This window comes from Akebia trifoliata, chromosome 16, assembly GCF_017979445.1.
Source record: "Akebia trifoliata isolate Shusen 1 chromosome 16, ASM1797944v1, whole genome shotgun sequence".
Taxonomy (NCBI): Eukaryota; Viridiplantae; Streptophyta; class Magnoliopsida; order Ranunculales; family Lardizabalaceae; genus Akebia; species Akebia trifoliata.
This window is the reverse complement of record NC_141390.1, coordinates 23,063,241-23,087,046: the sequence shown is the minus strand read 5'-3', so window position 1 is coordinate 23,087,046 and position 23,806 is coordinate 23,063,241. Positions and strand designations below refer to the sequence as shown.

The following is a 23,806-nucleotide window of genomic DNA, read 5'->3' as shown; positions in this document are numbered from 1 at the left end:
AATTTTAATTTTTTTTATATAGATCGGATGATGTATAGGTCATCATCTCAGTCTTGGATGAATCCGGACGAGATTTCCACTGTAAATACCCCATCTTTGAAGAAGAAGAAAATACAAATCCAATGGAAATTTTAGTCCACCTTTTCACTGTACATAGGGAAATATAAAATAAAATAAAATAAAATAAAATAAATTAAATAAGTAAATAAAAATTAGAAGACGAGATGGAGAGAGAGCACAGGGCTCAGTTGCATAGGCTGTAAAAGTGATTCTCCCGTGAGATTTGGTAGAAAATAAAATCCAGCCAAGAATGGATTTTAGATGAAACTTAAAATCAATTTCCATTGAAAATGATAATGGAAACTGTGATTTTTCATGAAATTTTAATTTTACATCTATTTTCCATTTTTAATTGAACATACTTGAGTGACTTATTCAAGATCCAAGTCATCTTAGTTGAGATTTTGAATCCTGACCCATATAGACACTCCAATTTGATTGAACAAGCTCGGGAGTCATTCGAATCCAGTATCAAAGATCAAATCGAGAGAATTTCGATCAATCAGTGAGACCCACTTAGACTAATCAAAGATGATTAATTAGGATCATCAAAAATCAGGTTTTACTTAGCCATGGGGACCAAACGGCCAAGCATAGCTTTGCTTGGCCGTTTGGTGCATATAACTAAGCCAATGTTTGTATTGACCTTACCTTTGTAATGTGCAAGTCAAAATTGCACTGGCCTTACCTTAAGTAAGGCCAGACATAATTTCTTTTGGCTGTACTTACCATACATCCAATTCAGTTAGGTAGTTAGAGAACCCATGTGTGCACGAGATTCTTCCTAGCAAATGACCTCATCCACCCTCCTAAGTAGGATTTTCCCTCTTTTAATCATCTTTTAATCCCATTTTTACCCACACCTTAAACTTCATAACTCTCTTTCACCTAGGATCTTTTGGTGATCTTCTCAATCTTGAACCAAGGTTTTGCTTGGTCCCCACTGAAAGTCAATTACCTTCTTTAACTTTGATTTAGACACATTAGGGAGGCTTCACCATTTTACCCTTTCAATCTTCTTAAAAATTCGAAGAGCTCTCATGGCATTTCATGTAAATTGACCACCTTCCAAAGCCTATGACCACTTTGTCCACCCTAGAGAATTCTCTAGAACTTGAGCTCAATAACCAACATATCCCTAATTTGTTGGAGACTCTCCTAAGGGAATTAACTAAATTATTCAAAATCCAACCACTTAATTACATCTCATTTGGTCTAGTTCTCTTCAATTTGATTCAATATGAAGGTCTTAGGACCATTTTAGCCTCAACTAAGAATCCTTTAGAATTTGTTGGTTTTTATTAATCTATCCCTTGATCATCATAATTGGAAAGACACGTGGATGAATGAAAGATCATCAAGACCAAGGAACAGATAAATAATTTAGATCTTCCATGAAGGTTTTAGTGAAAATATTGAGAAGTCTAGGTTTTAAGTCAAAACTGTCCCTAAGGTTCTTCCAAAATCATATAAATTTGAGATTTTTTCTAGGCAAATAAAAAAAACAAGCTCATTTTGGTGATTTGAAATTCTGCCCAAAAATCTCTTTAACCTCTCTAGCTTTCTATTCTCTCAAAATCCAAGAATAAGAAGACCAAGGTGGGGTTAAACCATCCATTCCCCCATCTAATATCTTTATTCTTACTATCCCCATTTTTTAATTTCAAGTAATTATACCTTATTTACATGTTTCCTAGTTTAGTAATGTAGCTTTACATTTCCTTAGCTAGAGGCTTGGGGTAAAGAGTAATCTCTTCTAGGGGTAAAGAGTGATCCCTCTTAGAGGTAATCTCCTCAATAAATCTTCAATAAGCTCTTTGAGAGCATTATATTAGGTTACTTTACTTTTATTTACTTACATGCAATTTAAATTTCATAGTATAATTGATTTACATTTCATTTACTTTTCTTGCAAATTTAATTTCCTAGCCTAGATGTTTATCTTCTTTTATTCCTCGGTGGCAATAGTATTAGAGAGTAAGCCCTCTGATGAGGTAATCTTCTCTTGCTAAATCCACCTCACGCATACACTTATGCACACACTCATTAAAATAACTACAAGTAAGGATGTAAGTCTTTCTAGGCTTATATCTAACCTTTTGAACCAACAAAAAAAAGTTCAAAGTGGACAAAAATCTCATGCATGTAGTTTTGATTCCTTACATGGTGTAGTTCAAGTCATTAATCTTACCTATAGATGAAACTAATAAACAAAGTCTCCTAAGGGAGCACATAAACTTGTTTTGAAGTTTTGAGATCCCAAATGATGAAATCCAAGTGAATTTTTATCAAAGTCCCAAGCTCACAAAAAACTTCAGCAAGTACTTACTTTTAATAGTGACTTTCTTATTTTCCAAAACAAAACTATAAACAAATTTTCCTAATTTTCTCTATAACGTTGTAGACATCCCATTTTTGCATACGCCAAATTAATCAACTCGTCAATCTTATTGCGATAGGTCCCAATGATGGATGAATATTCTAATATTTTTTATTTGTTACTAGATATATTTTAGAAATTCGGATGATGTATTTTAAGCAAGCAAAACTTTAGAAACCACGTTACACTAAGAAAATATGACCCAAAACATAGAAATCATCATTTTGAGACAAAAAGAAGTTTTACGAGAAAAAATCATAAAAAATGATTAAATTATCAAAATACACCTAACATCAAAACTTCCTTAGAGCTTACATTACAATTAGAAAAATCCTTTCGAGTACATAAAACAACAAATTAAAATCAAATAAATTGTTTCGCCAATTTTTACCAAATTCGACAAGTAACAAAGATCGATATCCTCATTAAATTCCTTATGAAAAGCTAATTTCAAAATATTCCAAAACGTCAAAAAATAACTTCTCAACTCAAAAGTCATCTTTGAGGGCAAACCAGTAATTTTTCAATCCTAAAAGATGTAAAATTTTGAAATTAATAATTAAAATATTTATTAACGTAAAGTGAAATCTTAATAAATTAAATTAAAATTTTTAAACAAATAAAACCAATTAATTAAGCCCACGGGCCAACTTTTAAGTGGTGAGTCATTTATTTAAGTGGGGCCCACATGATATTTATAAAAGAACCCTCCATTTGGGGTCCCAATGAATTAAAAATATAATTAGGAAGATTTCCCAAAAACCTAAAAATCTTCATTATACATAAGAATTAAAACTTTAATTAAACAACTTAATTTTATCTTGAAGAAACCTAGTCAAACTGAAAAACTCCCAAAAAAACTTTATAAAAAGGAGCATCCACAATCTAAATACGTAGGTTAAGAAAAATCCTAGGAAAGAGAGGTCAAAAATTCTCTCCAATCTTCTCAAAATCCTAAATTTGAAGTCCCAAGTCCTTACCTAACACCTAAATATCATTTTTTACTAAAAAAAACACCTAGAAAAGGTAGAAAATTGTCAGATCTAGGAGGAGAATACCTCATCTCGGATATTGGAAACGGATCAATTGATAAAGATAAAAAATAGGAAGACTCACACGATGAACGCTCTCCGCTAATTTTGGAGGAATCGACCGTCGTAGTCACACAAGTAAAAAAGGTGTTATTTTTATTTTAATTTTTAAGTCATTTTGCTATAAAGGATTATCATATCATCAGTCACTAGTCAAATGCCACAACCCTATAAGTTTCATGGAAAAAATCAGATAAAAAAAATTAAAAATTAAAAATTAAAAAAATAATTTATTTTGAGCTTGATCCAAGGTTTTGAAAATGGACGACTATCTAATTTTCAAATAACTCCCAAACTTAAAAATGAAATTCAATGGTGAAAAAGAACTTTTTCTTTTTGGAATTCTATTTTCAAAGTTCATAGGTTTTTTCCCTCTACAATACCAAAGCATCGGGTCATGTTTTTGGATGCCACAAGGTGAGCCCAAGGACCCCTAGTAAGGGTGAAATCCTTACTAACTTAATAAGGGTAGCATGGCTAGGGGTGTCAATGGGTACCCATTTACCCAGAACCGGAACCGAGGTTTATCCGAAATTGAAAACCTCGATTCTAGTTTCCTTTTTATTGGAACTGATTAGAGTCGAGTCTAATATGGAACCGAATCGATAGGAACTGAAACCATTAGGTTTTATCCGATGGATACCAGCAGGTACCTAGAACCCATTTATTTTGTCATTTATTTTTACATTATACATGATTCAAGGTAATCTTATATTTTAAAATTAACATATATGATATAAAGTTCTTCAAATTTCATATAAACTAAATATTTGAGCTTAAGATGAGTCATTTCTTTTTAAATTTATTACTTGCAAAGGAAATAAATTTTAATATTTGAAAATAAAAGTCATTAAATTATCATGTTAGTGGAACAAATTATTATTAAGTTGATACTTTACAAATAATATGTTATTTTTTAGAAGGAATTTTTTAATAATGATTTTGAAATAATTTTTCTTATTCGATTCTTGAGAACCGAAACTGACGGGTACCCGTGATTTTTTATGATTCTGATTCCGGTTCCACTTATTTTACAATCAGAACCGATGAAATATAAAGATTATGGTTCCAAATGTCATAGGAATCGAACTTGGAACCGACCCATTGACACCCCTAAGCAGGGCTCGTTAAAATATGTTAAGAGTATCACTTTCCCTAATAACTTACTAATGAAGAGTCGTTGAGCACAAATGGATTACCAAATTGGCAATCCAACACCAAAGTTTTAGATCAAGAAAAAATAAATTTCAAAAAAGTAATTTATGAAAAATAAAATTATTTATTTTGAATGAAATGATTACCTGAAAAAATTCAAATAAAAATAATTTTGAAAGAAAAATCATTTTCTAACTAACTCTCAAAAATAAAAAAGAGGTGTGTCAACTTCTTACAGTGAGAGATATTTTGCGAGAGTTTCTACTGGCACCCCAACTTTTACTTATTACATCCCAATTAAAAATATAGAAAATAGATGAATAATGGTTGAGAATAAGTAAAAGTTGGGGTGTGCCATAGAAATTCTCGTATTTTTTTGTTTAAATTCTTTTTTTATGAGCGTTTAGGATTTCATATGAGTATTCTAATGTTTTATAATATTGAGATTATGATTTGAGATAAACTTCAATAATATTTGAAAAGTGTGTTTTTAATCTTTAATTAGTGTGTGATAAATAATTTAAACAATTGGAATGTAATAACTAATTGATGGGTTGTCAATAGTAACTCACTATTTTAATGGGAAATCTCAGTGGTTGCATTTTTATTTAATTAAGAACTTGTATAAGGATTTTAAAAGAAATTAAGATATTTGGCTGTCGCAATAAAATCTCACAGGTGCATGTCATAGGGGGATTCCGAAAATCACGACAAATGGGAAAAGAGGTACACAATTGCACATATGTATGATACCGTAAAATTGTGATTCCCAACGAAAAAGATGTATGTTCTAACAGATGCCTCGTCATAGTCCAAAAATCATGCATGACTAATGAGAAAAAGGACGAACCAAAGTCTACACGGGAAAAACGAGTTGGGGGGACCAGTAAACGTTCTTAAGAAGGCATATTCTATGTAAAATTACATAAAAACCCCTAAATTATTTTTAATTTTTGAGTGAAAAAACTTCAATCATCACTATAACTCTTTGAATTACACAAAACCTTAATTCTATGTAGTCTTGACTCTTCATTTAAATCATCGAAAGAATGATTTTTAAGACAACATTTTCAATTTCTATAATTATTTTACAATACTTTTAAAATTACTCCAAAATTTTTGGGTTAAGATTTTGATAACACTGATTTAAGAAAAAATGTACCTATTAATAAGAAAAACTTTATAAGTTGTCAAACAAATTTCCTAGGACTCTTGGAGAAATAGGAGTTGAATCTTTGAGTCGGTAATATTAGATTAGAAGCGAAGAGACAACTTGCTTTATTAACAAATGTTACCAACTACAACATCTTATGAAAATTTTGAAATAAACCTTGCCGACTATGTTAAATTGATCAAAAGCTTGTTCTTTTATTACATTTATGCATCTTCCATGTCACTAGAGTCTATGTATTCTCTTCAATCTTTTGCCTTGACTGCATCATTTCCTTTCAAAAGTCCTTATGAGCCATCCATTTCTTTCAAGAAAGTAATATATTCAATTGAAACACCAATTACCATCCCACATCTATATCCAATCATCTTAGATTTCCCATTGAAGTCACTTGTGGACATTGAAACCTCATGTTGTTGGGGGAGAAATCGCCTATATGCCTTTGCATTGTCTTGGTAATGGAAACCCACATAATCGAATTATTTGAAAATGTGTTAAATTGATAACCTTGTGGTATGCTCCCTACAAGTTGATCATGTTTGAGATTCATTATTGCAAGGAATGTAAGGCGAATTAGTTGCTAAGGAATCTCTCCAGAGAACTTGTTTTGCGAGAAATCCAATGACTCCAGTTGAGCTAAATTTCCTATCGATGATGGGATGTGACCAATGAGGTTATTACGAGAGAAATTCAATAGAATAAGAGATTTGAGGTCCCTTATCACTTCAGGAATTCCACCTTGGAATTGATTGTTAGAGAAATCGATTGATGTGAAGATGGTCAAGATGCTGTCAGTTAGTAGCAGATCACGTCCTTTGATTGCAAGTCTCACTGAGACTTTATAGTAATTTCCAATATAATATGAAACATTTGAAAACCATAATTGGTTTGAGGACATTCAATGGGACATTAGAATTTGTTGGATCCCAATACAAGGACTTGCAAGAAAGGCAATGTCTCCATCCAAACTGGAAATGTATCATATAACTTGTTGCTTCCGAGGTATAGAACTTTTAGGTATATGCAACTACCTAAACATCTTGGCACAGGTCCTTCCAATTGATTTTGAGAACCTTGAAGGATTTCAAGATAACTCAAATAGCAAATAGTTTCAGGAATTTCTACAATTAATTCATTATCACTGAGTTTCTAATATTTTAATTTTGATAGCAATCCAAGCTCAGTTGGTATGTGCCCTGATAATCTATTACTAGACAAGGCCAAATAGAAGAGTTGAGTCCAATTGGATAGAAAATATGGATGGATTTCACCAGAAAGGTTGTTAGATGACAGGTCAAGATAAGAAACGTTGGTGCAAGATCCAATCTCATTGGGAATGCTGGAATTTAAGCTTGTATTTAAGGGATATAGGACCTTAAGCATCATAAGGTTACCTATCCAAGATGGTATGGGCCCACTAGTAAACGAGTTATTAGATAAATCAAGGGATGTGAGGTTAGTTAGAAGGTGAATTTCGTGGGGTATCTTACCATTGAGTATGTTCCTTCTCAGGTAAAGTGTTCGAACTTGTAGTTTGGATTGATTACAAATATGAAAATTGAACAAATAATAAAGGAAACTTTGATGAGTAAGGTTCATTCCACAGGAAAAATAGAGATTCAACTTTTCTTTCAAATTGAAACCAAAACAAATTTTGAAAACAGATTATAGAAGAATTACAACTATGAAGTAAAATGAAATGAAACAATATTAGAAATTAAAGCAATGTAAAAGAGTGGAGAGATCAATTCAACCTTTGCAAGCTATCTTGATAATCTAATAACTTTAATTCGATCTCAATTCACCCAACAAACCATTGTTCGTGGATCAAAAGATAATTCGATTAAGTTTATAGATGAATCCAATAGTAAGTGATTAGTGAATCAAGACGATATTATCAAATTTATATATCAAGTTGTCACTAAGTATGATTAAGCTTGATCTTATCTAAGCATGAATCATCAAATTGAAGACAATCAATACAAATCAGATAATCTAAACTTAATAAACTTCACATAAGCACAATTAAAATAGAAATAATATAATTGCTTAAACTAGATCAAGATAGACTCGCTTTGGCATCATTGTCCTCTCTATGGAGAGTCTAGCCGATTATTGCGAGGAACAAATTACAGCAATAGTGAAATAAAGAAAACATAGTGGAAAAGAGAGTGAGACAATCTATGTTGCAACTTGATTTTCAAACTTTAGCTAAATCTCCCTTAAAAGAAATTACAAAGTTTCCAATTAAATTAAGAACTAAACTAAGATTACAAAGAGGAGAGAGTTCTTTTAGCTCTCACTTTAAAAGAACTCTCTCTCTTATAGAAATCAGAAAATATAGAATTAAATTAAGAAGAAGAAGAGGGACACATTCCTTTGGGACAATCCCCTCAATTTATAGCTTTTCTAATCGGATTATTGGATGGGATTTTTGCCTTAATTGATTTGAGAAGAGTCTACAATTGTATCGACCAAAGAGTCTAGAATGTTTAGTACAAATCTCGAGGCATAACTTCTCGAGATTATCGTGGTGCCTACGGCCGCACGGTGATGTGGTAGCATTGGGATCTGTGCTTTAGTTGGATGCTCTATTTTGGCTTGAGCGTTGCAATAAAAATTGTTTCAATATTCTTTATCTCCAAATTTGCTCTTTTTACCTGTAAATAGTTAGAAATTCTAATAGTTTCAATATTTTGGCAAATTTATACGATTTATGTTTATTTGGGACAATGTGTCAATCAATTGTGGATAATTCTTATACAATTATGGTCTCATAGTAGACTTATTAGGACCTGATCACACCCCAAACTTCAATTTTACTAGTTTCGAGCAAAAATTAAATTTAAATAACACCTCTTTCGTGAGGTTCCCGATTACATTTAACATATGCAGTAAGCCCTTAAACCCCTATGTTACTCTTAGTGAACGAGTTTGACTCATGAGGGTTTGTAGATAATATACCCACAAAATTCTAACATTTTATAGAAATATTAAAATCAAAATCAAAGTATGTAAAACGAATATAATGATATTTAATAAATCAGTTAAATATCCAAACATTTGAGCAAAGTTCTAGTTTTCATTCCTCATTTTAGAAAATTTCAAAGATAACTTGAGTACTTGTGCAATTTTCTGATTTTTCTTTTTAGAAGCAACATCTTTTTAGAAACAAGATTATACCTCCTAACTGCTAAGAATGGTTGGTTCTACTTAAGTTCTAACTTAGAACTAAACATCCTATCTGGGATTGTGAGAGGTTGGATGTTCACTTTAATACCTCTAAGGGGCTTTATCTGTGATATTCTAGTTTACTCACATTTTTACCATTGATGGCTTTTACCCTACTGAACTATTTGGTCTCATTGGACTCTTTTTATTTTTGTACTTTTTCAGTTCTAACTTTTTTACTTTACTTTTGTCTTTTTCACATCTTTCTGATTTTTATTTTATCAAATTTGTCATACTTCGCTATTTTCTGGTGTTCCTTTTACAAAAAATAGGTAGTCATTTTCAAGGTACCTAGTTTAATTCTATGGTTGCTGTCTAAGTGACACTAATTCAAATTTTATTTTTCTTTTAAGCAGCCAACCAAAGGACAAATAAGTCATAGTTTATTAGATTTGGTTTTCCCTACCACTCTATACAGAGAAGAGGGTCGATACTTGTTCCATAAAATCTTATTTTTATTTAATTAGAAGTGTCGTGAATTTTCAAAGTATTCTTTTAATTTTCTTGAGGAGGAATACCAGAAAGAACTTATGATAAAAAATTAAGACATGAGCCTAAGATTTGAAATTCATATATAAACAGTACATAGAAAGAGTTTGAAAAAAATATTTTGGAAGTGTTAAATATTTTTGATTTTTTTCAATTTTTTTTTTTTTCTGAAAACATGAAACTAAACTAGTAATGAAATATAATGCAATTTGAACTAACATAATACCCCCAAACTTAACTGACATATTGTCTTCAATATGCAAGCAATAAGGAAAGAGAAAATTGTTTGATCACACCTGAAACGGATTGGGTAGTAATGTGCAAAGTCTTGTTACAACTAATATGAAAAGAACGAAAGTTATAACAATGATAATTTTTGAAGCAGTTTTTGCTTAAAAGAATGGTTCAACAAAAAAGAGCCATTCTTGGTCAATTTTCATCCAAAAATTAAGAAAAATGAAAGTGAAAAATCTTTAAAAATGACTTCTTCTTCTTTCTTAAAGTCTTTCCGATCAAATTGAATCTCCGAAACTCGATTGAGATGCAAAAAATCCTTTCTTTTAATTTGGATGATAACAATGAGTTAGAACTCTTAGGACAATCTATCGTGAGAAATGTGGGAGATGAAGTCCATGTACTATTTTAAAAAGAGAAAAGTTTGCCAAATGTACTATTAAGAAACTACCCAAAACTTATGGACTATTAAGAAGAAAAAAGTCCCTTTGCCAGGCCCTTTAAGTAATTTTCCAATACTCCACCATAGTGTATTATGTATCTGTTGTCTTACTTTGATATATAAAATGAAATGCATATTTAATATTTTTATTTGATCAATTAGATTTGTATATAAAGAAAATGCTATAGTGAATACCGTTGGTTGATGTAATGTCAGTTTTAAAATGTTTAGTTGCTCATCCCTAGCTATATGTACCAGTTAATCGTAGTTTCTTCTGTAAAATTTTGTATATTTTAAAATGATTTAGTATGTTTATTTGTTCATGTTAGGAGGGGTTATTAGTAGAAATTGTTTGTTTCCTTACTGGGTAACCATTGTTACTCACCCGTTCCTTCCTATTTTTTTAACTTCAAAGCCTGCAGTTGGCGAGACGAGCGTAGAACCAGCGAGTGGGGACTATCTGGTGGGTCAGATAGACGACCAAAGTCCATTACCTGGTGAGTACTAGGGTTATTACCCCTAGTGATGTCGATTCATTCAAAAGTAATATAGATTTTTGTTTTTAACATTAGGAATTTTGTTAGAGTGAGGGATCTCTGTATAATCCAATATATAAATTTTCTTCTTCCGTACTCTGATATATCGTACATTATTAGATGTATATAGGCTTCCATTAGTATTATATTTTATTTGTTTATATGCAGAATTGTATGTCGTTTATCAAGTGAAGGTTGAACACCTTGGAATGCTAACATAAATAGAGGAGACCATGTCGAAATTTCGAGGTGCCACCTAGTACCTCGAGATCTGACATGAGGATTTGTGTTAGTGTTTGGCGGGGTGCCACAAATAACTTCTGTCAACAAGAAGGTATCAAAAGGTAGTTCATAGTGGCATATACTCACGGCAAATTGGAGTAGCAGAGCGGATGAACAGAACCTTGTTAGAACAGACAAGAACGATGTTGAGAATTGTAGGGATGGCTAAGTTATTTTGGGCAGAAGTAGTCAAGACTGCTTGTTATGTGATCAATCGATTACCATCAACCGCAATTGATCTGAAGACGCCCATAGAGATGTGGACTGGTAAGTCAGCTGATTATTCTCACTTGCATACATTTGGAAGTCCTATGTACGTTATGTACAATGCCTAAGAAACATCATAGCTGGATTCAAAATCTAGAAAATGCATTTTCTTAGGGTAATTAATAGAGTTAAATGGTACCGCCTGTGGGATCCCACTGCCCGCAAGGTGATAAGCAGCAAAGATGTGATATTTACAGAAGATAAAGTATAAGAAAAAAAAAGATAACACTTCAAAAGAGAAACCAGAGACTACTACAGTTCAAGTTGAAGAAAGATAAGAACAAGAAGTTCCAGAAAGTTCCAGATTCTTCTGAAGCAGCACCAGAGCATGAAGAACAATATTACGTTGATTTTGCAACTCCACAAGTTCGACAGTCAACTCTAGAAAAAATAGAACCAGCTTGGCACTCAAAGTACATCATGGAGGGAAATGTTGCATACTGTCTACTAAAAGAGGATGGAGAGCCGTCAACTTTCCACGATGCTACAAAAAGCCAAGAAGCTTCTCTGTGGATGGCAGCAATGCAAGAAAAAATTGACGCTCTCCAAAAAAATAAGACTTGGGATCTTATTCCATTATCACAAGGAAGGCCATCAGGAATAAATGGGTTTACAAGATCAAACAAGATGGCAATGACCAAGTGGAGCGGTATCGTACTAGATTGGTGGTGAAAGGATTCACTCAGACAGAAGGCATAGACTTCAATGAAATCTTCTCTCATGTTGTTCGACTTACAACAGTTTGAGTAGTCTTGGCGATATGTGCTACATTTGACTTGTACTTAGTGCAGTTGGACGTGAAAACTACATTTCTTCATGGAAAACTTAAAGAAGAGATTTACATGCTCTAACCAGGAGGTTTTGATGAAAAAAAAAGAACTTGGTTTGTAGGTTGAACAAATCTCTATACTATCTCAAACAGGCTCCAAGATGTTGGTATAAGAGATTTGATTCTTCATCATGAGCCTTGGATACAACAGACTCAGTTTAGATCCTTGAACGTACTACAAGAGGTTTGGTGATAGTAATTTCTTTATTCTGTTGTTGTATGTTGACGGCATGTTGGTAGCAGGCCCTAACAAAGATCGTATTAAAGAGTTGAATGCATAGTTGGCTAGGGAGTTTGAAATGAAGGACTTGAAACCAACAAACAAGATTTTAGGGATGCAAATTTACCGAGACAGAAATAATAGGAAGACATGGCTTTCTTAGAAAAATTATTTGAAAAAAATCTTGCAGCACTTCAATATGCAAGATTGTAAGCCACTCTCTACCCCTTTTCCTATTAATTTCACGTTATCTTCAAGAATAAGTCCTAACAACGAAGTAGAGAGGATGGAAATGTCTCGAGTACCGTACGCATCAGCAGTGGGAAGCTTAATGTTCGCTATGATTTGCACAAGACCAGACATTGCACAAGCAGTGGGAGTGATTAGTCGATACATGGCGAATCCTGATAAAGAGCATTGGAGTGCTGTAAAGAGGATCCTGAGATATGTCAAGGGTACCTGAAAAGATGCATTATGTTATGGAGGATCAAACTTTATTGTCAAAGGCTATGTTGATTCAGATTATGTAGGTGATCTTGACAAGAGCAAGTTTACCTCAGGTTATGTGTTTACTCTTGCTGGAGGAGCTGTAAGCTGGGTTTTGAAACTGTAGCCTATTGTAACTACTTCTACAACAGAGGTAGAATACGCCACAGCTACACAAGCTAGCAAAGAGGCAATATGGTTACAAATGCTATTAGAGGAGTTATTTTGTGACAAGAGAAAATTACTCTATTTTGTGATAGTCAGAGCGCTATGCATCTGGCAAAGAATCCAACATTTCATTCAAAGACAAAGCACATACAAGTTCAGTATTACTTCGTTTGTAGAAGGTGGAAGAAGGAAGTGTGGATATATATAAAATCCATACTATAGATAACCTAGCTGATATGTTCATAAAGCCGATCAACAATGATAAGTTTAGTTGGTGTCAATCCTTTATTAGCTTAGCAGAAACATAAGTAACATAGAAATGGCAAGTAGAAATGATAGAAGAATTGCAAAAGTGACTTTAAGTGGGAAATTTTCAGATAAAAAAGTCACTTTTATTGGCTGAAGTCGATCAAGAAAAGTCAAATATGACGACTTGAAAAAGTCAAATTTGACGAATGATAATTCAAATTTGACGACTGGATAAGTCAAATTTACCGATTGGATAAGTCAAATATGATGACTAGATAAACATTAAAATCACCTTCCTCCCTCTATATATACATGCCTCTTCTTCTTTAAAGATCATCACATCCTTATGTTGTATCCCATGTTTGTTAAAGATAGAGTGTATTTTCTCCTATTATAAGAGAGAGAAAGAGTATTGTCAATTGTACTATCCTTATTTTAAAGAGAAATTATTGTAATTCTTTTGTAATAATGAAATTCTTCTACAATTTGCCTGTGTTTTTACTCCAATTTTTGGAGGTTTTTTCCATGTTAAATTTTGGCGTTCATCATTTTTTCATTTTTTTCTTTTTTTACTTTAGTTGTAATTGTGTGCTCCGTACCACAACTTCTTAACACTTACCCTTTCTATTTTAGTAGCACCACAAGTAGTTGGTCGCACCCCAATTTATAAAAACAAAAATTGTTTCAGGAAAATGCTGGAGTGATTGCACTTCACACTACAGACGTGGAGGTGCACACCTCCCTGACAGTGTAGTGTGAAACAAAGTGTGTACAGCAGCCATTCCAACACGACTCTTTTCTTTTCTAGAGTTCGATTCTCGATGGATCCTCTCTGTTGAAGAATGGCCCAAAAGTCAATTAGGCCCGGTCCAAGTGTGTTTATTATTGGGTCGGTCCAAGATAATATGGGTTGGGCTTGTAACTTATGTAAATTGCCTACTTATGCGGTGCTTCTAAAGAGGGTTTTGTTTTTTTGTTGTAAGAAGTCTAAGTCTTTTCTAGAGAAGAGAAATTGAGAGGTTTGGAAAGATTGAGATCTAGAAAAAGGTGAATCTAAGTGATAAATGGAGTCCTTGTATCAATTTACCCTGTTTACTTCATATTGAAATTGAGGTCTAACGCTCATACCTTCGTCAACGTAGCATTTGGATGAACCATGTAAAATCTTGTGTTCTTACTCTTTTCATTGTGTAATTGTTTATTTTCTTTGCATTTACTATTATTAGTTGGGTTACTCTTCATTGCCATTATCAAATAAGGTTTTGTAAGGTATAGCATATAAAGTGTTTAGTTAAGTACCTTTTAGGTGTTTCACCAAATTACTAAGTGAACTTCATAAGGGGGTTCACATACGCAACACTCTCTACTTTACCTATTTTGTTTTTTCCCTTTTATTTCACTTTTTTTGTCTTTTTCTTTTTCTTTTTCACATTCACATGCCCGGGAATGATAATGGAAGAGAGAGAGAGAGAGAAAGCTGTAGATTTTTTCCCTTGGGAGTTGTTATTGACACACCAATTTTTTCTAAAGCGACACCAATTGTGTACAAGTTTTTGGTGATTTATATGAGAATTGGTGTGGCAATAGTAGCTCTCTAAAAAAATCTACGCTTCTTGCAGATGCCACATCCGTGAGTTTTTGAGTCAGTCTGAGTTAGAAAATCAACACTCAAACTTATAAAAGCAGAGGGGGTCCTTTATTGGAGGGGTCCTTTATAAAGTAGAAATTCGACAATCTGAACACCATGAAAGGCATGAATTCTTATTTCCATGAATTACTTTGTTTCAGAGTCGCCACCATTCACTATTATTCTGGGTTATGAAGGGGAAATTAAAATAAGGAAAAATTATTAAAAAATAATATATTATTTTATAATTATTAGAAAATAATAATTTGGACTGCCAATTTTCAAGTGGACAAAATTAGTCCCTTGAAACCGACTGTCCAACTGTTGATTTTCAAGTGGCCATAAAAAATCGGCAATCCAACCGTTGGTTTTCAAGTGACCCTTAAAAATCAATGGTTGGATCCTCGATTTCACTATAATGGTCAAATTTAAATAAAAAAAAAAGTAGTCTTTGATCCATGCTCCAACAGTCACATTTTCTATTCCACTTCCAATGGTCATGAACAATCCCACTATAAATAACACATTTATTCCCCATTTTACAAAAAAAATAATAGCTTATAAAGAGAGTTACATTGTCTCTCTTAATAAAAACAAACCATGTTTTCATGAGAAGTTGAATGCCAGTACTATGGACTTGTTAATCTGATGTTGATTTGGCAATGTTATCTGCTCTCGAACACTTTGCAGGTGGGGTACTTGACATACAAACTACACCTGCCTCAACAACCTCAATGACTTCGTGTTCAGATGCCTATTGCTTCGCACAAAACTTCTGAGAGCTTTCTAGTGATGATGTAATGTAATCAATGGATTCTTGTCCTGTTTCAATATAATCCTTTTCCACAATTCCACTTCGTTGTTCAAGGGGGAGTTCTACATCAAGTTTGAAAACAGAGTAGAAGAGACATTCAGGGTGGATGAAGATGGCCACTTGAGCTTTTCACTACCCGCCTAGCATTGCTTTTTAAACATCATTTGGAACCTTCCTTGTGCTTCTATTCGCAATTGTAGAGTTCTCTGGATCTGCAAAAGAACTAAAACCTAACTCATCAGATTTCTTCATTCTTTTGCTTTAAAGAATTACCATCATCTTGTCTTCTGTTATAAAAAAAAAAGGAAAAAAAAGAGTACTCCATTCTTAAAGAATTTGCTATATGAGTTGATCAAATTCAAGAATGGGATACCTCTTGAAGCAATTTATATTCAATCTTAATTTATTCAAACAATTCTTGTTATTTATATTATTTAAATAAATATCAGTTTGTCAAATGCATTGTATCTAAAATGTAGATATAACATATACCAAGGTGTTTAACAAAAAGCATACCACTTAATATAAGGATTAAAGAGTATCGACTTATCAGCGTAGGATATTGCCCAACACATTTTCTTTTTCACTTTTTTTTGTTTTTTTTTCGCATGCCTTTGTATTACTCTATAGTTTAGAAGCTTTGAGTTTTTAAACCTACTTTTCTTTAATGATAAATTATAATAATTGAATTAACCAAAAGCATAAGGAGAAATAAGGTATGAGTCATTATCTTCACAGCTAACTTAAATTTAAACTTTCATTTCTTACTTTATCTTCCAACTGTCTCTCTTTTGTACCACCAAAAAAGAAATTCGTGTTCTTGGATGGTGCATCACACTTGTAATCCAAATCACTGTTTTAAAGGCTTACGCCTTGAGGTTCACCTTAAGCCGAGACTCACCAAAAAAGCCTTGAAATGCAAAAAAGAAATGAAAGAAAAAGAAAAAAAGATGAAATGTATGTCCAAGATCAAGAAATTCCCAAAAGGTTTACGCCTCAGTGTAAGGCGTAACTGAAGCTTACGCCTTTTTTTCATCATGGCATACACCTCACATTATTATTATTTGTTTTTTCTAAACTATTTTATTTTATGGAGTCACTTTTTATGTAAGGCACTTAGGCCCTCATCCATTGAAACGTCCCCCAGCCTTCATAATGATCTCTACGCAAAATTTGCAGTGTCTCTCAAAAGGAGAAACAGTATATACAACAACGATACCTGCATTAAAGGAACTTAGAAATCTATAGCCAAAGAGACTGATAAATTTATGTGTCTGGAATTGAGTTTCTACCTTAAGAACATAAGCACCTGCAAAGGAATGGACATTGCTAGAGCTACAAAACTAAGCACAAGAATACAAATTCATGAAGCTTAATATTTTGAGTTTGTTTTTTTCATTTTTGGTAGATTACACCAATATCTAGTTCAGAAGAAATGTTTTGCTGCACAAATACTTCAATTCTGGAGTTTATTGTGGCTTGAAAGAACCCAAGTCTCCATAACTGAATTTTAAGTAAAATTAAACGATTAATTAACATATGACTTCTATAAATGCCACAATGTCTCTTTCCTATTCCTTTGGAACAATGTGCATTAGCCAATGTCTAATTTCTCAGCAACATATTTGCTAGATTTAGCAATAAGTGACCTATCAATTTAATAAGACCATCCTTTCTCAACTAAATATCCATAGCTCGATTTTAACATGCCACTGTTTTTGAACCTCTATTTTCAATCGCATTGCTTCACTGATATCAATCCCCCTAACTCCATACTCAACATCAAAGAGATCAATCGATTTGATACAATCAAAGGCTTTTTAAATGAGACTGGCTGGCACTAAAAGCTGGAAAATCTAACACTAGGTTTAGATTGAAAGGCCAGAATCTTTGAAATATGAAATGTATCAACTCAAATTTAGATAGTCTTGAACAATCATGAATCAGAAGTTACCAAGAATGAAGCAGCATGATTCAATTAACTACTTTATGTCTTACAAAATATTAATAAGCAAATTAAAAACAATTCTTTAGGATTCAGAAAATCAAGCACTTCGGCCTCAGTCAGTAGGACAAACTTCAACTGTTCTAAAAGTTCATTCTAAGATATTAGACTTCGACTGTTGAACCAAACACTTGATGCATAGGTGATTGCAACATTTGAGTGACCATCTTTGGTCCATTTCAGACTATTTCGACAAGAAGAAGAAAAAATAAATCATAGAAGAAGCAAATTGAGAAACTCGTACGGAGCAGGCTATTCACTCAGTTTATTTTTTCTACAAATGTCCTGTAACGAGGAACCAACTGGTTCGACAACCTCAATGATTTTAGCACCCCTAAGAAAATCCTTGGTACGTACTGGCCTATGTTTGTTTGAAAAACAAAATTCATTGTTGCTTTAACTAGATTGGGAATCCCAATCTTTTTTTCAGTTAGGGAAATTTCATCTTTGAATCTATAGTTGGAGATTAGTTTAATAAGGAGAGTAAGTAGGTAGGAGGATAGCTTATAGGTGATGGTTGATTAGATGCAAGTAATTCATTATTATGGACTTTCGCAGATTATGGACATGATAGATTAAGATGATCTAGACTTGCTATTGCTCAAATCAAACAAACTAATTAAGAATTTTTTTTTTTTTTTCATGTTCTAATTTTTATGTGTTTTCTTGTTTTAGGTGATGTTTTGTGAAGGTGATCACAAATATTTCATCGTTGCAAGAAGTGATACTGAGCGCTCCTTGCTCTACATGGGATTGACTTGGATCCCTTAATCAAGGAAACAACAACATTTGGGTCAGAGCTAACTCTAATTATTTGAGTAATGAGCCACGATCAGTGCAGCTCATATTTATTGGATGACTTAGAACATGCTCTATTTTTTGCTAGGTAGGGCTGGATTATACTACAGATACAGAGTTTCTAATGACTTCTAGTCAATCTCATGACATGCTTTTCTATTATATATTTTTTCTTTCTTTTGATTGGTCAGATTAATTAGAGTCAAAGAGACAACTTATTTTATTAACAAATATTACCGATTACAACATCGTAAGAAAAAAATTCAAAAGAAAAAAATTCAAATAAAACTAGGCAGCAATATTCCTTTGAACAAAAGTTCTTTTTACTAGCTTTATTCATCTTCCATTTGCATGGAGTCTGTGAATCCTCGTCAATCTTTTGCCTCGTGTACATTGCCGTCCTTCAAAAGTACTTGTGAGCCATCCATTTTCCTTCCAAAAAATATTATATCCGATTGCAACACCAATAACCACTCCGCATCCATATCCTATCAACATAAATATTTTCCAATCAAATACATTTGTAGATGTTGGGTCCTCGAGTTCTTGGATCATTGTTGGTGGCGGCATCACATTGACACCTATGCATTTCCTTGACAATGGAAAACCACATAATCGTGGATTACCTTCATAAGAATCATTTGAAAATGTATTAAATTGTTTACCTCGTGGAATGCTTCCTTCAAGATGGTTTTGTGTAACGTTTAGCACAGCAAGGAAATTAAGAAAAAGTAGTTGCTGAGGAATCTCTCCTGAAAGCTTATTTTGAGAAAGATCCAATGACTCAAGATTTTTCAAATTCCCTAGTGATGAGGGAATGTGATCAATGAGGTCATTGCGAGACAAATTTAATAGAATAAGAGATTTGAGATCTCCTATCACTTCTGGAATTTCACCTTCGAATCGGTTGTCGGAGAGATCCAAGGTGGCAAAGGTGGACAAGATTTTGTTTAGTACCTTCTCTTGTCCTTTGTACGAGAGGGTCACTGAGATATGATAATACCTATCATCATTTAGAATATACTTCAGACCGGGCTCATTCCCTACCACCATCATCATTGCTTTCCAGCTTTGAAAGTATTTTGCTGGCAAAGGACCTATAAATCTATTGGAAGAAATATCTATGACATGTAACATTTGAAACCCATAATCGGTTCGTTGATGTTCGATAGGACCATAGAATATGTTGGATCTCAATACAAGGACACGTAACAAAGGCAATACCTCAAGCCAAAAGGGAAATAAATCATGTAACAGATTATTTTCCAAATTTAGAACTTGTAGGCTTTTGCAATTAGCTAAACATCTTGGCAAATGTCCTTCCAAATGATTATGAGAGGCTTCAAAGATTTCCAATTTACTCAAATTACAAAATGATTTAGGAATTTTTCCAATTAAATCATTATCACTGAGTTTCAAGAACAATAGCTCTTTGCATCCACCAAGTTTGGCTGGTATCTTCCCACTTAGATTGTTTGCAGATAAATCTAAGTATTGCAAATATTGTAGCTTTCCAATCTCAACAGGTATCTTCCCTGATAATCTATTATTACATAGGAACAAAAGAGTGAGATCATGGAAAAGCCCGATTATTTCTGGATGGATTATTCCTGTAAAGTTATTGTCATTGAGTTGCAAGTATTGGAGTTGAACTAGAGAGACCATGGAAAGAGGCAAAGGACCATCGAGGTTGTTGAGTGACAGATTAAGATCCGTAAGGTTGATGCAAAATCCAAGCTCATTTGGAATGCTAGAATGCAAGCTTGTATTCGAGAGAAATAGGGAGTGAAGAATGCTAAGGTTACCTATCCAAGATGGTATGGGCCCACTAGTAAATGGGTTATTAGATAAAGCAAGGTATTTGAGGTTAGTTAGAAGGCCAATTTCGGCGGGTATCTTACCATTGAGCTTGTTCATTCCCAAGTCAAGGTATTCAAGTTTGGTAAGATACTTAATTTCTGATGGAATCGGTCCCTCCAATGAATTATGACTCAAGTAAAGGTCTTGGAGGTTCTTAAGAGTAGTAAAGAGTTGCACTGGAATACGGCCTGTTATACGATTAGAAGACAAGTTCAAATAGGCTAAGTTGGGGCAGTGAAAGATGAATGGGGGAACCTCATCTCCCAGTGAGTTACTAGAGAGACTGAGTAATGTCAATGATGCCATGACCTTAAACTGATGAATCGGGTCTGGATTCATTAGAAGGTTTCCATCAAGGTCGAGCCATTGTAACCTTTGTAAATTACTAAGCTCATTCGGGATCGCACCAGATAAGTAATTGTTCTCAATCAACAGATCTTGGAGATCTAAGAGATTTCCTATCTCAGAAGGGATCATACCTGTGAAATAGTTGTCAGTCAGATCAAGAGAAATGAGTTTTGAAAGAGACCCAATTTGAATTGGGATTTCTCCAAACAAGCGGTTGAAATCCAGGCTTAGGGAGGTGAGATTGGGGAAGGCGGAGAAGTCAAATTCATCAAGGGTACCATTCAGGCTATGACTAGTGAGCTGGATCTGGACGATGATCTCGAAGTTGTTGTCGCAATAAATTCCAGTCCAATTGCAGGGATTGGTGGCATCAGACCATGAATCTAAAAGAGATCCAGTTGAATTGAACAAACTTTGTTTCCATTTGAGCAAAGCTTGTGCTGATGATGATGATGATGTTGTTGATGCTGAAGTAGTCTGTTGTTGTATTATAAGAAGAAAAGCAAAAGAGATCATCAGAAAGACAAAGAAGAAAGTTTTGTTCTTCATATGTAATGTTATAGCCATGACTGATTTGAATTGAATGACTCTCTCTCAAAAACCATATTATATTTATAATACGAATACATTATTATTACATGGAAGACAAAGAGCACAACGTGTCTCTTATGTTTTACTACAACACACTGTAACGTGTCTCTTACGTTTGACTAGAGCAATGTTACAACGTGTCTCTACTATCTCGACCTAAAAAACTTTTTGAAAAACTTTCCTTGCTATAGGTTGTTTTGCACCATACTCCTGGCCCCATCATCTTAAGATTGGTAAAATTTATAAAAGCAAGATATATCTAATTAAAAAATATTTAAAAATATTGAATATTCAAATAAAATAATAATAATTATATAATTTAATTGAAAAATAAGGATTCTTTATAATGCAATGACACTCATGTTGACGGGTAATATGGATACGTTTTTTTCTTAATAAAGTTTTCTTTCTTCTATCATGAATCTTATTGGAATAATGGAACAAGATCCGTGTTTGACGGGTAAAAAGGATATTACTTTTTTTCTTAAAATCATTAAGATCAATTATTAAAATCGTTGAGATTGATGATTTGATCCATTGGTCTCCGTGGGGAATTTCTTCTAATAGTTAGTCTTTAGATGATTGGCTCAACACTAGGAATGGAGAATTACTAGCAATAGTCTCGAAATATGAGGAAAAACATTTAAAAAATCCTAAAGAGCAAACTATTGTTTTGAACTCGAAGAATTCAAAGGCACTTCAAGGAATTTTCAACATGACTCACAAAGTTGTGAAAACTTAATAAATAAACCTAGAAATCTACAGACAAAGAGACTGATATTTTTTTGGTGATGGGTTTCTACTTTAAAATCATGACACAGGTAAAGAAAAAGAGCATTGACAATACGAATACATTATTATTACATGGAAGACAGAGAGCACAACGTGTCTCTTATGTTTGACTAGTCTCGACTCTTGTCCTAATGTGTTTCTTACAATGGATTAATGGAACGAGAGACCCGTGTCTGACAGATAAAAAGAATATTGCTTCTTTTTCTTAATAAAATTTTCTTTTCTAAAAGTAAATAATGACAGTTAAAGAAGAATGATACCACAACGTCAGCCCAAGGATACTAAGTTAGTAAAGATAGTCTGGACTCAATTGAATTTACATACGTGCCACTGTTAATTTTAGTTACATAGCTACCCCAAGTATGTTCTCCAGTCACAACACTATGTATTCATTAAAACTTAAAAGAGATTGTGGTAAGTGATTTACCACATACCCTCTTGACCTAAGTCTTTCCTAATAAATTACTATAAAATGACTTCAATGCCTCATCTTTTATGCTCTCTGGCAAACAATTGTTTGATTTTTCTCTCTTAAGGCTGTCATATATCACATTGACAATCAACCACACCATCCTTCTATATTTTATGGAAAAACTTATATTCATAAAAAAAATATTTAAAACAATATCATTTTTGAGCTTGATCCAAGATGTCGAAATGGATGGCTACCGAACTCTCAAAATTTAAAATTATAAATCATAGTGAAAAATAATAATTTTTTTTCTTCAAAATTCTTAAAATTTTGTTATCTAAAAGCATGTGACATCGGATCTTGTTTTTGGATTAAAAAAGATGAGATCACGACTCTTATTAAGATTTGAGTCAATTTTCAATAAATGAGAGGTTGGTTCAGTCTATTGGAGGACCCAACAAAATTTGGACTAGTTAAAACAACACTTGTCAGATTTTGACGAAAAAATACTCTTTATTGTAAAAAACATTGTTCGAATTGCTTTTACTACTTTTATCCGTCTTTTATTTAAGACTGCATACCAACCATTGACTTTGACTTGGCCCATTGTTTATTTTTTGATTTTTTTTTTTAATTTTTGACTTCTAGGCCCAACAGTAGTGGGACCCATTTTACATGCCCCACGTGGAACTGTTTAAAGAAAATTACTTGATAGATCTTTTTGCAGGACTTGTTTCTAAATGCACCCTAATTTTAAACGTTGTATCTTACCAACCTAGCCTAATTAGTTAAAGAATAATGATGAATACACGCTGTAAGTCACATAGAACTGCAGATTTTTTTTCTTGTGTGTATTGAAGAAAAAGATCTATGGTTTTGTACCCTTGCCACATTAACCATGTATAGACCTTGTATGATTTACCGCTTGCATTCATCACTGTAGGCACCAAAATTTTGAAGAGGCCTTTACAAATTTTATAAATAAAAATTCCTAATTTTATTAATGGGCTTCAAATTCAAATTGAGTCCATTAAATGGGAACATGCCCTCCTACAAGTTTGGGTTTTGGACTTTTACAGATAAAGCTCATGATCCTATAAATTCAAGTGATCCACATTAAATACTGGGCCTTATACCCAAATAAATAAATTTGGCCCAATAATAATCCATAAAATCCATAAAATTGGATTTGGACAAATTTAGCCTTTTAAACAAATCAATTAAGCCTTCTTAAGTTGGGGGTTTAATTGGAAAGCTAAATTACCTTTA

The 23,806-nt window shown here is 33.1% G+C and overlaps 1 protein-coding gene and 1 pseudogene across 1 annotated transcript; one reads left to right on the top strand and one right to left on the bottom strand.

Moving 5' to 3' along the window:
* The first annotated feature begins 12,679 nt into the window (after nucleotides 1-12,679).
* On the top strand, nucleotides 12,680-18,507 carry LOC147382923 (secreted RxLR effector protein 161 pseudogene; annotated as a pseudogene).
* A 183-nt stretch (nucleotides 18,508-18,690) lies between these two features.
* LOC147382922 (uncharacterized) lies at nucleotides 18,691-21,365 on the bottom strand. Its single transcript, XM_086429438.1, has one exon. The coding sequence runs from the start codon at nucleotides 21,307-21,309 to the stop codon at nucleotides 18,871-18,873; it is 2,439 nt and encodes an 812-aa protein (XP_086285564.1). The 5' UTR covers nucleotides 21,310-21,365; the 3' UTR covers nucleotides 18,691-18,870.
* Nucleotides 21,366-23,806: the final 2,441 nt, after the last annotated feature.